This window comes from Nuphar pumila, chromosome 4 (assembly GCF_984573655.1).
Source record: "Nuphar pumila chromosome 4, dmNupPumi1.hap1.1, whole genome shotgun sequence".
Classification (NCBI taxonomy): domain Eukaryota; kingdom Viridiplantae; phylum Streptophyta; class Magnoliopsida; order Nymphaeales; family Nymphaeaceae; genus Nuphar; species Nuphar pumila.
The window spans coordinates 93,519,027-93,535,836 of record NC_143252.1 but is presented as its reverse complement, the minus strand read 5'-3'; the positions used below and the strand labels follow the sequence as shown (position 1 = coordinate 93,535,836).

The following is a 16,810-nucleotide window of genomic DNA, read 5'->3' as shown; positions in this document are numbered from 1 at the left end:
TTTTCTTTATTTTTTAATCATTGATGTTGAAATTGGGTTATATTTCATAGGCTTTGCAGTTTGCATGTTCTATACCAGGTTAAATGCTTCTCTTATTTGTATTTTGTTGTGTGGTATGTTTCATATCTTATGTGCTGCTGTTATTTTTTTTCCTTGGTCCTTTTCTATATCTATTGATACCGCTAGTGTTGTTTCTGGTATTAAGAGACACTTTCTTCTTTTTCCTTTTCTTTGTTGACACCAAAGGTGTACACTGTGGCTGATGAGTCGGTCATAGAGGAATTCGTACCCTCTCCAAATGTGAAGATAGAAATCTACAAAAAAATGAGCCTCCCATATGGTTTGCAGTCACATTTGGTTGGTCAGTTGGACATGCTGGCAGCAAAGGTACTTTTATCTTATTTGGCATTTTCTTTTCAGAGGGTGTAGACTTTTTTGTTTTGACTTGCCTCTAATGTGTGACATTGTGTACTGGTTGTTAACTCATCTAGAATAATTATCTACTTTTGTGCTTTTGCTTGCCTTTCATATTGCCATGCACATATGAATGGTTTCTGGTAGCACGATCATTGCCATCTGCTGTGAGACTGAAGCTAATTTAATTTTTGTGTGACACCTTGTCAGTCCTTATATATCTATAATCTACTGCGATACTATACAAAAAAATCTTCTACAGCATTATCAAGTATCAGAGGCTTGACTTCAGGTGCATAAGATGAGACAGAGTTCTGAAAATAAACTGTGGTAGTGATACCACTACTCTTTTGCAGTGCATTTAAAAGGAGTCTAATAGACCCTGTTGAGATAAGGGGTTAGTGATGCAAGTGACCGGCTGTTAGCCCTTCATATGCCATACTTCAAAATTAAGGTTGTTCCTGGGAGCCTTTCCCTTTATCAGTCTCTTGAGATGGGAGATATTCAAAAGGCATAAGGTCAGTCTCATTGAAGTGACCCGTGAGTTCGTGCCTTTGTACGAAGGGAATAGGCTACTTTCATATGAGAAAGTTGGAGGAATCCGACTTTTCTGGGATAAGTTGAGATGAGAAGGATAAATTCAAGGAGGTAGATGCCATATTTTGAGAAAAGGGGTAGGAAAACAATATATGCAGTTAAAACAAGGTCAATTATTGTAAAAAACAGTTTGAGTCTGTGCACAAGGGAGAAATCAGGTTTGGCATGAAGCAAAAAGAGATGACATCTTTTTGTCATTAAACATTTTTTTTTTGGCTTGGACAAGGGAAAACCTCCCCATCACCGACTGCTCCTTGGCAGGCCTCCTTGAGGTCCACTGATTTTAGATCTCTTTAGAAACCCATCTAAACATAAAAAAATGCCTGATCTAATATATGTTTTCCACTAAGCAAAAAACATGTGCAACTGTGTTTTCTTGAACTGGCCAGTTTGGAGGTAACTAGTTAGGACGTATGATGTCTTGGCTCCTCACTCTGAGTTTATACATACATACATACATACATATATAATATGTATGTATAAAGTGGATAGACATGCATATTGAAGTGCAGAAACTTCAATGAAAATGTTGTGAAGAATATTGAGAAAATAGAACATATATGAAAATGTAAGATGAAAAAGCTGATGTAAACCATGTCGAGTATGATATATGTATATGTCTATATGCACCCATCATCAGCACCTTGAGGTAAAGAGATCTAAAATATCTGGAGGCTAAGCACCTGTCTTGCATATCTGGTGGCTTAACCAAACCCAAGGTTGACGTATATATTGATGTAGGATGTTTTCTCACCTTTTTTTTCTCCTTGGAAATCAGTTTCTGGACATCATCCTTCACCATCATGGTAGGCTACTGATCTGCCAACAAGAGTTAAAACTGCCTGCTGACTTCTCAAGAACTAGAATACAGGTATATTTTTTTGGGTAAAAGGCCAATTTTCAATTGCCACACTGGCCTTTTACCCATAAAATATGCCCCTTCATAAAGTTGCAATTTGGTTAGGCTTACTGCTTCCAATTGTTGGGATTTGGTATATTTTTCAGTTTTAGCTTTACTGCAGTAATCCAAGTAACGTGTACCATCAAACATGCTCTATCAATCCATTATTATTATTATTTTTCTTTATTTGTGCAATCTAATTGTTTCATACTTAGAGCTGCCCATTGATGGAACAGGGTCCTAGCAAAACAAAGAATCAGTCTGAAAAGAAAATTTTATCCTTTCCTCCTTTCTAAGATTTACCTTAGAAGTTTTTCTTTTATTTATGTGTATTGTTCTCTTTTGAGGGTCATCACTAATCAATTTATGTCTCTCTCTCTCTCTCTTCTTTTGTTTCAGTATTTCCTACTGGTTTATAGTTTTGATGTGTTGGTCTGGTTGCTGCATATGAAATTTTATTCAGCTGTTATGTCTATCATTAGTAATGATGCAAAACTTCGTTTCTGTTTGATTGGGTTCTTATAATGATTGCCTTGTTCATTGTCCAACATGATTTTTGTGTTTTTATTTTCATTTTTATTTATTTATTTTGTAGCATATACATGATTTGCAAAATTCTCATCTTGATGGAAAACCTGAACAAAGTGCCAGACGTAAAATAAGTAAGCTATGCCACACATTCCATTTCTGTTTGGCAGAATTGGGTGTTTGGATGGCAATGAAGGTACGAGAACCTCTAATTCTTGCATGCTTGCACTGATATAAAATAACAATGCCTGCCAATGAACTTGCACAATATAAATACATGGGTCTACAAGTGTGTGTGTGTGTTCTTATGCTTAATTATGTAGTTGACTTTGTAACATGAAATTCTTTGTGTTGCAGGCTGCAGAATCTCTATGTTGTGAAGAAACTGCCATTTTCTTCTGGGGTGAAAGAACATGTGATGTGACTGAGCGAGCTGTGAGAAATTTCAGTGTAGATGTGTCCCGGATGTTTTCACAGCATCTGTCAGCAGGTTTATAGTCCTAAGATGCTTGTTAAAAATTGCATGGCTGCCAAAGGTTCCTTTTCAATTTTAAAACTATTTCCATGGTTATAAGTGAAAATTAAGTGATAGGATTTTGTCACCCAAAGACTGTTTATTAGGAATCAAGTAAGAGTTAAACAATGAAAACCTTATTAACATATGAAAGATTAAGATTTGATGCTTAAAACGGGCAACATGCTGGTCACAGGAGAGCTAAAGATGTGTAAGAATTAGGAATTAAATAAGGCTTATTTAATAGAAATTTACTAGCTAATCTTTTAAAATTTAAAAATGTCTATCAACAGAAAAGTATAAAAATGAATGACAATTACTAAAGTTTGTTGCAAAAAATGTGTTCAAAAGGCTAACTTCACTTAAATATGACACAATATGCCATAACACTTAAGATATGAGTGCCTCTTACATGTTAGTCCTAACCCACCTCAACAGTAGGGGCATGTTGGTTATTTGTAGCATAGGGTGTAAGAAATCACCACATTTAACATTCAGCTGAAGGAGGAGGAGGAAGAAGAGAGAGAGAGATGCTAAAAACCAGCAGCCCCTTCTTGAGATGGCATACCCTAATCCTTTATTATGATACAAATAATACAATAGGTTTAAAATACATGAAAATAACTACAATGTCATTACATAAAGAAACATGTCTAATAAGGATAAGACGCACGGATCTGGATATCCGATGACGTCAAAACATATTTTATCACCCTCCCTCAAGTTGTGCATGGTCATGGACCATGGACAACTTGTTCTTTAAGAACCAAAATTGATGTTTTGTTAGGCCTTTGGTGAACAAATCTACAACTTGGCTTTCTGTACTAATGTGTCGAGGCTCAATCTCTTTGTCTTCAACCTTCCGTTTGATGAAATGTTAATCTATCTAAATATGCTTTGTGCGACCATGTTGTATAGGATTATAAGCTATGTTAATAGCACTTTGATTATCACACAACAAAAATGAATGTGAGATTCCTTCTCCAAGATCTGCAAGAAGATGTCTGACCCATGTAACTTCAGCTGTCCCAGCTGCCATATTCAGCTTCATGACTGGACCTGGCAATGGCTCTTTGTTTTCTGTTACTCCGTGACACCAATTTTTTTAAAATAAATATACAATATCCAGAAACGGATCGCCTTTCATTCGGATCCCCAGCCCAATCCACATTAGTATAAGTGATAATCTCATGTTTCTTATTGTCAATTCAATTTCTTTGATAAAAAAGTCCGTCACCAAATTTTTTTTTCTTTTTTTTTCTTTCTTTTTTATTTTTTACCTTTTGCTTTTATACCAAAAGGTACCTTGGGGGCCCCACTCAAATAGACGTTGGGCCCCTCCAACGTCTATGAGTGGAGCCCATCCAAGACCGCTTCATGTTGGTTATAAACAGGGCTTCTCCCCTTGTAACTCTTAAGGTTTTGGCTCAAAGCCCAAGTATTTTTAATAAGACTTTTCATATTCTTTTTATGCCTTAGTGCATTTGTAAGCCATCGTGGGTTGTGCCTTCGTGCACGAGTGTTCTAAGTGTTCTTGTGCACACACTTTTTATCAAGAACTTTGGGTCTTGATTATAGTGTCTCTTTTAAAGACACTTTTACACTTTTATCTTGAAATTTTGCATCAATAATTCTTTCACAATCTGTATATAACTGTTAGAACTACCTTAAGAATTATGTCATCTACATATATAAGTAATAAAGTAGTGACATCATTATCCTTGAAAATGAAGAGAGAATGATCAAGAGAACATCTGCCAAAACCATAGTTTTGAATTTTGAGAGAAAAGCTCTCAAACCAAGTGCGAGAGGCTTGCTTCAATCCATAAAGACCTCTTTTCAGTTTACAGTCATAATCCTTGGGTTCTCCTTCAGCGTATCTAGGAGGTTGCTCCATGAAAACTTCCTCCTTCAAATTTCCATGTAAGAAGGCATTTTTAATATCAAGTTGGCTTAACTGCCAACCATAATCAACAGCCAGAGATATAATAACCCGTATTGTTCCCATCTTAACAACAGGACTGAAAGTTTCATTATAGTCTTGATCATATTCTTGTGTGAAACCGCGTGCCACAAGTCTTGCTTTATATCTTTCAATACATCCATTAGGTTTATACTTAATCTTATAAACCCATTTGCACCTAACAACATTTTTCTTCTCAGGTCAAGGAACAATTTGCCAAGTTTGACATTCATGAAGAGCTTCCATTTCTTTATTCATAGCCTCTATCCATTTATGCGATTTAATGACTTGATGAAAGTTAACAGGTTTATCATGTTTCTCTACTTGAGACATGAATAATTGAAAATCCATGGAAAAATTATCATAGCTGACCCATCTTTAAATCGGATGACATATCCTTTCCGATCTTCTCAAAGAAAGTTGACTCATATCCCGCTAAACATTGTTCGTGACATTATCTCTTGCCCTTCTGACATAAACTTGACCAACAAATCTCTGAAATTGATGGAGATGTAAATCATAGGATAAAGGTTGGGTGGATGAAATGGAAAAGTGCAACTGGAGTATTGTGCGATCGTAGAATGCCATTGCGGTTGAAGGGAAAGTTTTATAGGACGACTATTAGGCCCGCTTTACTATATGGTACGGAATGTTGGCCTGCCAAGAGACATCATATTAAAAAAATGAGTGTAGCTGAGATGCGTATGCTGAGATGGATGTGTGGAAATACAATAAAAGATAAGATTCAGAACGAGGAGATACGTAAGAAGGTAGGCGTTGCACTCATTGAAAATAAGATGAGAGAGAATCGTTTATGGTGGTTTGGACATATTCGGCGAAGGCCTAATGATGCTCCAGTTAGAAGGATGGAGAAATGGAAAAATATATTAGTTAAAAGAGGTCGAGGTAGGCCTAGGAAGACATGGATGGAGGCGATAGGAAAGGATATGAATGCTTTGAACCTCACCGAGGACATGGCATTGGATATAAATGATTGGAGGAGAAAGATTCAAGTGGAAGACCCAGAATGATTTTCTTTTTTGGTTCATATTGCCGTAATTGTTTTGGGATGAAGGCGTAGTTGTTGTTGTTGTTGTATCGGGAAGTGGACCATCTCCAAAAAGGCCTTGTATCACTTTTTTCTTCTCTCTTCCACTCTTCCCCATCTTCTCTTGTTTTTTTTATTCCCGATTGTTGTATATGGGGAATGAGAGGGAAGTGATTGTCTCCATCCCATACGCCTAAATGACACCAACTATGTGATGTGGGCATCCATAGTTAAACATAAGATATGGGAAAAAGGGCTTTGGGGGTTAGTTGACGGCACCGACAAGGAGCCTAAACTCATCCTTACAAAGTTGGAGAATGGAAAAGAAATTGTGGTTGTACCGTCGTATTAGACAGAGGTACATCAATGATATTGATGAGGGACAAAAGGAATGCAGAGAGATGAGATTAGAAATAAGATACACTGCCACATACATCCTCATAAAAGATAACATGTCAAGAAATAATGACCTTATTGGCAGCATGATCAAAGCACCTGTGTCCCATATATTCATCATCATAGCCGATGAACTGACATATAGTTGTTTAAGGAGATAACTTATTTCGTAAAGATCCCATAATGTGCACAAAACGACAACAATATGCCATTAGCCAAGAATAGTCAGGATGAATACCATACAACAAAGAGTAAGAAGACTCTCCTTCAAAAGAAGTTGGGGCACCATTTGTTTGCAGAAACCAAAGATAATTCGTGATGGATTGAAGTTATAAATAAAGAAGTTGGGGCACCATGTAATTGTGCATCATGTTAAGATATATGCATTGTATAGGTTCTACATACCTAAGTATGTTAAGGTGTACTGATAGGTATTTCCTTTTATTTTATTTATCCTTGTATTCAAGGTATACGAAAGGTATACTTTTTGTGTATTTAATCTTTATCTTAGGTATATTCTATGAGTACCTTTTAGGATTTAAGTATACTTAATGTATGCTTTAGATTAGATTAGGTTTATTTTATTTCTTTTTTGGTCATTATTGAAATGACTAAATATTCATTTTTATATTTTGCATCTTTTGTTTTTTGGTCATTTTTTGAATGACGAACTAGCCGTTTGGATTTGCTCTAATGACTAATTTGACCCATTAAACTATGTGAATAGTCAAACTAGCCGTTGAAACTTGCTCTAACAGCTAGTTTTACTAGTCAAACTAGCCCTTAGGTGTATTCCTATATATATTGCTCATTCTTTTTGTTGTATAGATGAGAGAGGATGTGTGTAAATGTGACTGTGTGCATGAGTGTTTTGTAGGGAGGTTACATTGTAAATTTGTATATTTTTGTCATTAATAAAGTTATTTATTTGATTTCTTGGTGTTCTTGTGAATGTACAAATATGTTGTTCATTGTATTTGGTTAAATGAAATATTTTTTTATGTATTTAGCCCTTTTGTTTTCAATTTGGTTGTCTTGGGTTTCGAGGCTGCCAAGATTTTGCCATTTTTTTACTTTTGTCACTATGGTATGGATCTATAAAGCGCTTTTATGCTTAGCATATTTATTTAGGGTCCATTTGTTTCATGTAGTTTTCATATGAAATTACTGATCCAGCATCTCTTTGCCACCGTGGATGAAACAAACATCCATGCATCATGGTAGGAAAGTGCCATTCTGGCACAAATGGGCCCCAGTTTATCCCACCACCTTCCTTTTTGCATGTGTAAATCCTTTCATACCTAACCCCATACAAAAGAACTTTCGTGGGAGGCTGAGCTGGCAGGAGTTTTTAGAAATGCATGCCCTTTCACATAAGAGACCCTTCCCTCCTATGGCAATGGGGGCCCTTATTGTTCAAAATACTTATTTTGTTCGGCTTATTTGAAGTTTCCTTGGTTTTCATTATAATTTTGTTCAGCTTAATTGAAGTTTCCTTGGTTTGCATTATATGTGATAAAGTATACTGCACAAGTTCTTTACTATTTAAAATTTTGGTGTCCAAGTAAGCTTATTAAAGTGTTGATGTTTGACTATTTTGTACTTCTGTTGGATGTATATTTGTGTTTTATTCTCTTAACTAAGTGATATAGAGACTTCTAATATAATGATATAGTTATTGGTTGTGATCTTCATTCCTGAAGACTTTTCTTCTTACCTCCACCAATTTATCAGTATTTCACATGATTTCACGTACTGCATACTAAACAATTCAAAATTGAGAAAATAAGTTATTAATGATGTATATTGATAAATTCAAATATCCCAATAAATTGAATTTCTCATAAAATCATGAGAAATTCAGCTTTTTCTGAATCACTACACTTTGGCATTGTGTGCTATGTTCTGATGCTTGGCCTTTGCCTCCATTTATGTTGTCCTTATGCTAGACATGAACACTAAAATAGTTTTATTACTTTCCTTTTAAGCATATGTTTTTGCCAATTTTTTGGATTTTGCTTTTGTTCGTGTACATGTTTTATTTCTTGAATAAATGAGCTATTGAGGTTATCCTATTTATACAAGGGATATTTGTTGCTTCATAAGTTTCTTATTTTCTTTTTTCTTTTTAACTCAGAGCTGGGATGGTTTATCGGAAATGATGTTAAAGTAGATACAGATCGTGGATTTATTAGTTCAAAAGTTCACTGCCTCGTAAAATCACTTTTACGTTACAGGTACCTTGTGCTTTGATGTCTATATATGTTTGTCCTTGGCTGCAGTGATTTTTTTAAGGGCCTTGGTTGATTTTGCTTTTGAAAAATCATATGATAAATAGATAAAAACTCATGATTATGACTGCCATTACATTTAATTTTTCTTGTATAAATGTGTTGTCATTATTCACCTTATGTATGCTAAATGGTGACTCTGATCTTCTAATATTTGGAAATTATACATCTGTTGATCGTATTTAACGTGTTGCACTCTATCTTAATGGTGTATCAAATATGAATGTTGTGTTTGTGGTGTTCTGTGATACTGAATTATTTATGTTAGAGACATGATTGGCTTACTTACTTGGTAATGGGGTTTTCTTGTCATGAAACCTGCACATAGGCAAGCAAAAGGAAAAACAACATTTATTGTTAAGATGTGAGATAAGACCTGATTAAAGTTTGTATGCTGGATTTGTTAAGGATATGACCGGTTTATGCTTATCTTGATGTATGTATATATTTCCATGTATGCTGAAGGGTATTTTGGTCATTCAAGTTTGACCAGGCATGTATGTACATGAGTACTTCATACAAGAGAATTTTTGTCATTATATCCCATGTATAGGTTAATCAATAGAGGATGCCGATCCTAATCAGTTTTTGCTGGGAGTTTTATTGGCTGCAACCCTTCTCCCTTCTTTTTCTTATTTCTCGTGTGTAAGGCACAAATCTTGATGCAAATCTCATATGGTATCAGGGTGGCATGAGAGGTGAGTTCTAATAAGATCGGTGCTGCATTTTCATTCATTTTTCCTTTGATCATCTCATTTATTCTTCCTTCAACCATCCTTTTTCTTTCTATTTTCTTTTCTTTGTCTTGTTTCTCGGAAAAACATGCCCTAGTCTCTTTTTAAACCTGTTCATACTTCTTTTTTGCCACTAATATCCTTGCTTTAGTATTTGTTAACCTTCTTATTTTTGTGTCTAATATTTCCCCTTTTCTTTCTTCTTATACAAGTTTCCTATTTTCCTATATTTAACTTTGTTTATTAAAGGAAAAAAAGAGAAATATCTAAATGTATATGTTTTGATCGCCCACCAATCACTGTTGATGTCATATTTTCAAGCTGTCTAAGATTCTCATACTATAGAAAAGACATCAAAAGAACGTAAATTACACTCTTTTCTTTATTTATATTGTTATTAATATCAATTTTCCTTATTTGCAGTTCACCATACAAAATTAATAACATAAGTTCGCATATCCACATGCGAAGCTCTTCATGATCCACACGTGACATCAATAGAACAATTCAATTAGAATCACAATGCCAATTTAGAGATGTGCATGAAATAATAATATTCATATACATGAGCTCACGTATTCATGCCAAATGCATGCTTTCATTCATGAATCATTTGAAACTAACACATGTGAACACTCATGCAATCGCATACCTGCAAAAATACTTAATGCTTTCGGGATGCACATTCACACATATTTTAAACAAGGATGTGCATAGATAACACTTTCATATGCATGTGCTTACATATTCATGCAAGATACACATCTCTTCCATGAGTCTTTTCATGTCCAAATGCAAATGAGCATGCAATTGTATATAAGTAAAACAACCAAAATTTGGAACCTTTGCACATCGCTGCAAGATGTACAAGAAGACAACATTACATTAGGGACATGGTTATGCATAGCTAATTCCTCATAAGCATGCAAAGACTCAATTCTAGCAAGAGCCTAACCAAAGAAATCATTACTGGCAAAAAATATGGAAGTTTAACACTTAATTAAGATTTCAAGCAAGGTTTTAAAACCCGTGACTCGGAACTCGACTCGTTCTTTATTGACTCATGACTTGGCGGGTCAACTCGGTGACTCGGACCGGGTTTTGTTAACTTTTGATTTTAAAAGAAAAACAATATATAATTTGTATCAAACCATGTTTTTCAGTAAACATATAATCTAAAGAGTTGACAATAAAAAATTGCAAGTTCAGAGTAGAAAAAGTACAAACTTCTTCATAACCAGGTCATATGGAAAGATCAAGTTACATGAAGAAACTTCTTCATAACAAGCATGTCTTTGGTATTCATTGAAGTCCCCATGTAACTGAGTCTAGAAACATACTTAAACTCAAATTTCTAAATAGAATGGTTTAGGAATTTCAGCTAAACTTCTCTAGAAGACACCCTAACTTTTGTTATCTTTCCTTTGATCCTTTCTAGTGATCTCACCTCATTGAGAATAGCAACACATCATCTTGCATAAAAAGTCAGATTGAATTAGTTGCAACAAGGTAAAACAAATATAAGAGAATAAATCACCAGAAGAAATTCCAATTATGACCAAGGGAAAATGCTGTCACATGGATACATGTACAAGCATACTGTACAAGATCAGCACAACTGGTATGATATGGGTGTTTCTGTCAAAAAATAAGGATGACAGGTACAGATTGTTATGCACAGGTGTGATACAGACTTTGTACAAAAATGATACAGACTTTGTTTCATAATATGTGTTCATAAAACAACACTCAAAGGCACCCAACACCAGAACATGAAGTACAAGCACCGATACGTGTATGCTTCACTTTTTTGTTAGATCTTTCAATCATTTTTTTTGCCAATATGTTTAATCAACACATAAAGATTGATAGATTATTGTATCTTTGAACTGGTTTGTCTTGTAATTTATTATTTATTATTAAACTGTTATTTTGAAATACCCAAAAAATCAAATTTCAAATATCCCAGAACTTGGCCGAGTCAGGCCGAGTCAGGCCGAGTCAAGGCCGAGCCGAGTTTACCCTGCTGGGTTGACTCGCTGGACGGCCGAGCTGAGCCGAGTCACCGAGTTGACTCGGCGAGTTTTAAAACCATGATTTCAAGAACCTAATACAACATATCAACTATGTCCAAATCTGAACATTTCATCCACCTAGTCCGATTCATGGTCCTTATTGAAACTTTTTAAAACATGCGCAATTCATAAATTTGCTTTTCAGATTTCAATTCAATATAAACCCCAAGTTTCCCCCTTTTTTTTGTTGTATAAAACAACCCATCACCCAGCCGACCCAGTCGGCTGGTCCTAACAACCACTGCTGTAGCGAAAAAAAAATTTATGTTTTGGTTCGGGCCGGATCCGGACCCGACCCAAACCACCGCCTCTCGCCTGCCTTTTAAGACAGCGAGGCAGTGGGAGGGGGGGGGGGGGGGTTACGAAACCCCCTCACCGCCTCTCACCTTCTCGTCTCTTCCCGACTCTCTCCCTCTCGCTCGTCTATTGTCGCCGACGCAGGTGACCCGCGGCCATCGGCGACACGCGTACTCCGGCGGGCTTCTCTTCGACAGCCTCCCCAGGTACGTTCTTCTTCTTCTCCTCTTTCCGTCTCTCTTTCTCTCTCTCATTCCATCCCCCTCGTTTCTCCGTTACACAGGGAGGGGAGGGCTGAGCCTCCTCCCTGCTTTCGTACGGCAGGGGAGGGGCGGAGCCTCCTCCCTACTTCAATACGGCAGGGGAGGGGCCGATCCCCTCTTCCCTGCTTCCGTACGGCAGGGAAGGGGACGAGCCCCTCTTCTCTGCTTCCGTACGACAGGGAAGGGGTCGAGCCCCTCCTCCCTACCCCTTTTAGTTGCACCAGCAGGGGCCTATGGCCCCTGCCTTTCGTTTGCCAGCAGGGGCCTATGGCCCTTGCCTTTCTTCTTGTCAGCAGGGGCCTATGGCCCCTGCCTTTCGTTTGCCAGCAGGGGCCTATGGCCCCTGCCTTTCATTTGCCAGCAGGGGCCTATGACCCCTGCCTTTCTTCTTGTCAGCAGGGGCCTATGGCCCGTGCCTTTCGTTTGCAGCAGGGGCCGTCGGACCCTGCCTTCCTTTTTGCCAGCAGGGGCCATAGGCCCCTGCCTTTCTTTTTGCCAGCAGGGGCCATCGGCCCCTGCTTTTCTGTGTGCCAGCAGGGGCCATCGGCCCCTGCCTTTCTGTTTGCCAACAGGGGCCGATGCCCCCCTACCCCTTTGTGCGCGAGCCTATACCCTTGGTCGACAGGCCCGGGGGAATCTTTGGAAGCTACATCGTAATTGGGACAGATCATTACAATTGTTGGTCTCCAGCGAGGAATTCCTAGTAAACGTGAGGCATCTGCTCGCATTGACTATATCCCTCTTTAGGCGGCAAGGCCCATTTGACCCTGCCCCATTCTTTTTTTTTTCGAGTCATTTGGGACAGATGACCCCAGCCTTATGTATCAGAGAAGTCGAGTCTTTGCCTTGCTTTTGCTTTTGTCTGGGTTTGCATGTTAATATCGCATATTTTCAGCTACGACGGATCCCACTTGCGCTCCGCGACCCGAGCCGTCAATCGCGTACGTCCACAGACGTCAGCAAGCTCGTAACCATCCAAGGTAGGGGAAGATTGCATAGAAGACTTGGATAATTGAATTAAGTTCAATTAAACTAAAAACGACCATTAAATGAATATATATATATATATATATACAAATATATATATTTATATACGAGTACGCACTTCACTCAAGGATGCGGTTTCGCAATCCTTGCTTTTTACCTTCTATCAGTTTTTACTTTCCGTCACGCATCACGACGAGATTTAGCGTTGCACTTCTGCTTACTGCCTTTACCTTGCGGTCGCGCTCTGCGCCTAGGCTCTTGCTTTTGCATATGTGTTGGTATTGCCTTGCTATTGCAGATGACACGCAGGTTCTTGCTCTTTGCGCATGCCTTAAAGGCATCCTCGTGGAGGTTGCAAGGAGCATTTACCACTCTCCCTCTAGCGACAAGAGTTTAGTCGGGAGCGAGCGAACTTCTTAGTGGGTGTTCTGTTGAGAAACCCGTATCCGTCTATCGAGGCCGGTATCGAGTCATGCGAGACATGTAGATACCCCGATAGCGGATGTGATTCGAGATAATCACATGCATAATGTTGGCACAAGGTACTGCTGTTTCAAAAGATAAAGTAAAGTAGATAAACTTTACATCTTTGTGAAACACTCCTGTTGAGGCTTATATTGAGGGGCTATACCCCCTTCATCCTAGAGTATTTGTAGTCGTGCGCGACACGTCTAGTACTGCGATGATCGGATGAGACGGTCGTGCGACCTCGAACAGTGCTAAAGGCACAATGCTGTAATCACATAATTGGCCTCACATTCGCCTTCAGAGGCAAGATGCTCAAGTGGTTTGAAGACCACAACATAGGATGAGTCGTTAGTTAAGCAACCCCTAACGCACCCATTGCTTCTGGTTGTTCTGTCAAGGGAGAGGACAGAGCGGTACAAAAACTCCAATGGACAGGTTGTTAACAACCACCCTACGGGCAATAATCCGGCTTCCCCAGTCATTGGAGTTAGGGGAAAGGGGCTACAATAGTTAGCTCAACACTTCTGCAGAATTTGGATGCATCCGTGGCACTGCTTTTCAGCCTCTGGGGAATCCTCTCTCGGCTAAAGCCGTCCCCTTTGGAGCGGACTCAACTAGCTATTCGGGTTATTGAAAATAATAGAATAGCAGACGCCCGAATTAGTCTCAGTTGTTTCTACGTTTTGCCTGCGTGTAACCGCAGGCCAGTAATATCAGAACATAAAGTCTGTTCACATTGGTTGTTGGGTCGTGAGACTCGCTTGCACTACTGATTCGCTTGCACTACCGATTCGCTTGCACTACTGACTCGCTTGCACTACCGATTCGCTTTCACTACTGACTCGTTTGCACTACTGACTCGCTTGCACTACCGATTCGTTTGCACTACTGACTCGCTTGCACTACTGACTCGCTTGCACTACTTATTCGCTTGCACTTGTTTGCTTGCAATACTTGTTCGATTATACTACTTACGCGGTTGCACTAGTTATTTGCGTGCATTACTACCTGTTTAACTGCATATCTGCTTTAAACTGCGTAACCTACTGAATTAAATTTACATAATTCAGTTCCTTGTAGTCTCTCTTGTGCACCTACTAGTTTTTCACGAAACTAACCCATTCTATGGGTACAGGTGATGATTAGGTACACTACAAGCGATGGCGCGATGACAAGATGGCTCCAAGACGTCCTTCTTCCTGCTCTTAGCTCGCGTCCTGTTGTTTGAGGTTTTTGTAACAGATTTTCCTTGGGATATCCGATTTTTGTACTATTTGGAGAACTTCTTAAATGAAAGCGGCTCTTTTCCAAGTGTTTGCAAGTAACATGGGTTGTGCGTTTTGGTTCTTTTAGCTAATGCGCCCAAAGTTGTCAGCTTGCCTTTCTTAAATTAACAAAAGTATAGTCTTCCGCTGATTTCGTAAACCATCTCTAAGATGAAAAGATTTCTTTTTAGTCTCTTGTCTGTTTTTCTGAAAGGTTTGAAAGTTTGAAAATTTGGGGCGTTACAAATTGGTATCAGAGCTAAGGGAAACAAGGATTCTTGACCATTGAGCATCCGCATCGCGCTGTGAGTATACTTTTCCTCTTGCTTAGTAGGTGCACATTGCATTGTTAAGTTAAGTGGTTTGACACATTTTGCTTATGTACCAGCATTGCTGGGGTTACATAAACTACTCATGTTAAACATGAATAGTACTTATGTTTTTGCTTGTTTTGAGCTTCCTAAAATTTCTAATTATTGGTATTCCTTGTTTACTCTAAGGATGGCAAGGAACTCGAACGAAGGGTCTGCTGTCGAATGGTCGGATCAGCGGGGATTCGTGATGGATTCCCTAGGTTCCCTGGCAGCGGCTATGCGAGACCAGATTCGTTCCCAAAGGGAACCAGCGCCCGTTCCTGAGCCGATCCCGCTTACCGCAGTGACGTATGAGAAATTTCTGAAGCTTGACCCCCCGACCTTCGACGGCAAGCCCGACCCAGACATGGCCGATAACTGGGTGAAGGAGGTGGAATGAGTGTTCGAGGTCTTGTCAGTGCCCGATGACAAGAAGACGCTATTCGGGACCTTCAGGCTGAAAGGGAATGCCCGCAGTTGGTGGGACATGATCCGAGGTGTACAATTTTCGGGAATTTCGCCCATTCCTTGGGAAGCTTTCAGAAAGACTTTCTTGGAAAACTACTTCCCGCCTCACGCGAGGGAGAAGAAGAAGGTGGAGTTCTTGGAACTCTGCTAGGGAAATTCGAGTTTGACGGATTACATCGCCAAATTCCAGAGTTTGGAACCCTACTGCCCCAACCTGTTCGCGGATGATCGTGAGCGAGCAGGCAAGTTTGTTCGGGGGCTCAAGGAGGGACTCATGCATCGGGTCCTAACGAGCATGCCCTCGACCTTCTCTGCGGCAGTTGCTGCCGCCACCATTCTGAGTGAAGCCTGGGAGCGCACTAAGAGTGCTCAGGGCAGGAGGCCACCCGCTACGGGTGGTGAGCCAAAGACACCTTATGGCGACCCAGGCAAACGACCGTTCCTTCCTGTAAAGAGCGAAGGAGGAAGAAAACAATATCCTCCTTCAAAGCGTCAGCGGCCAAAGGGCAACCCTCCAACCAGGCAGCAGGCTGGCAGCGTATGCCCATATGCCAGCGATCTCACTTTGGGCAGGCGTGCCCGCTCGACACAGGCGGATGCCTGTATTGTGGCAAGATGGGCCACTACGTCCGAGATTGTCGTAAAAAGGCGGCTGACGATTCCAGGCAGACCAGCGGAGCACCTTTGCTCCCTCGGACACCACAGTCGCAACAACAGTATCAGACGTCGCAACCGCAGGCGAGCGGTCAAAGGAGGGCGCCGGGACGCGTCTACTCAGCCAAGGTCGAGCAGTTGACCAAGGGAGACCTAGTGCAAGGTACCCTTTTTGTCGCTAACCAAGCGACTTTTGTGCTTTTTGATTGTGGTGCCACACACTCTTTTATTTCGGTAAAGTTTGCCGAGTTTTTGCACATACCTGTAAAACCCTTGTATAAAACCCTTGAAGTGTATAACCCGATTGGGAAAAACACCATTTGTGCGGCCTACGTACCAGAGTTGGACGTAGTCTTGGCAGATCGGCATTTACCGGCTTGTGCTATCCTGCTAGTGATGACGGAATTTGACGTCATCCTAGGCATGGATTGGCTGCACAAGTATCATGCCAAGATTTTCTGCCGAGATAGCAGGATTGTCTTATCTCCACCAGGAATGCCCAAGATGGAATTCAAGATCGTGAAACCCGTCCGGGCGAGCAGGTTGATTTCGTCGTTGAAGGCACAGTGCTATCTGAGGAAGGGATGCACTGCC

At 39.8% G+C, this 16,810-nt stretch overlaps 1 protein-coding gene across 1 annotated transcript in view; it reads left to right on the top strand.

The window, feature by feature from the left end:
* DCL2 (dicer-like 2) overlaps positions 1-16,810 on the top strand; it is a 232,028-nt gene that overhangs the window by 12,707 nt on the left and 202,511 nt on the right. Inside the window, exons 7-11 of the mRNA XM_090005046.1 lie at positions 247-423; positions 1,790-1,882; positions 2,508-2,636; positions 2,798-2,930; positions 8,499-8,598. Of these exons, the coding sequence (XP_089861172.1) occupies positions 247-423; positions 1,790-1,882; positions 2,508-2,636; positions 2,798-2,930; positions 8,499-8,598 (632 nt within the window). The remainder of the gene's footprint in view (positions 1-246; positions 424-1,789; positions 1,883-2,507; positions 2,637-2,797; positions 2,931-8,498; positions 8,599-16,810) is intronic.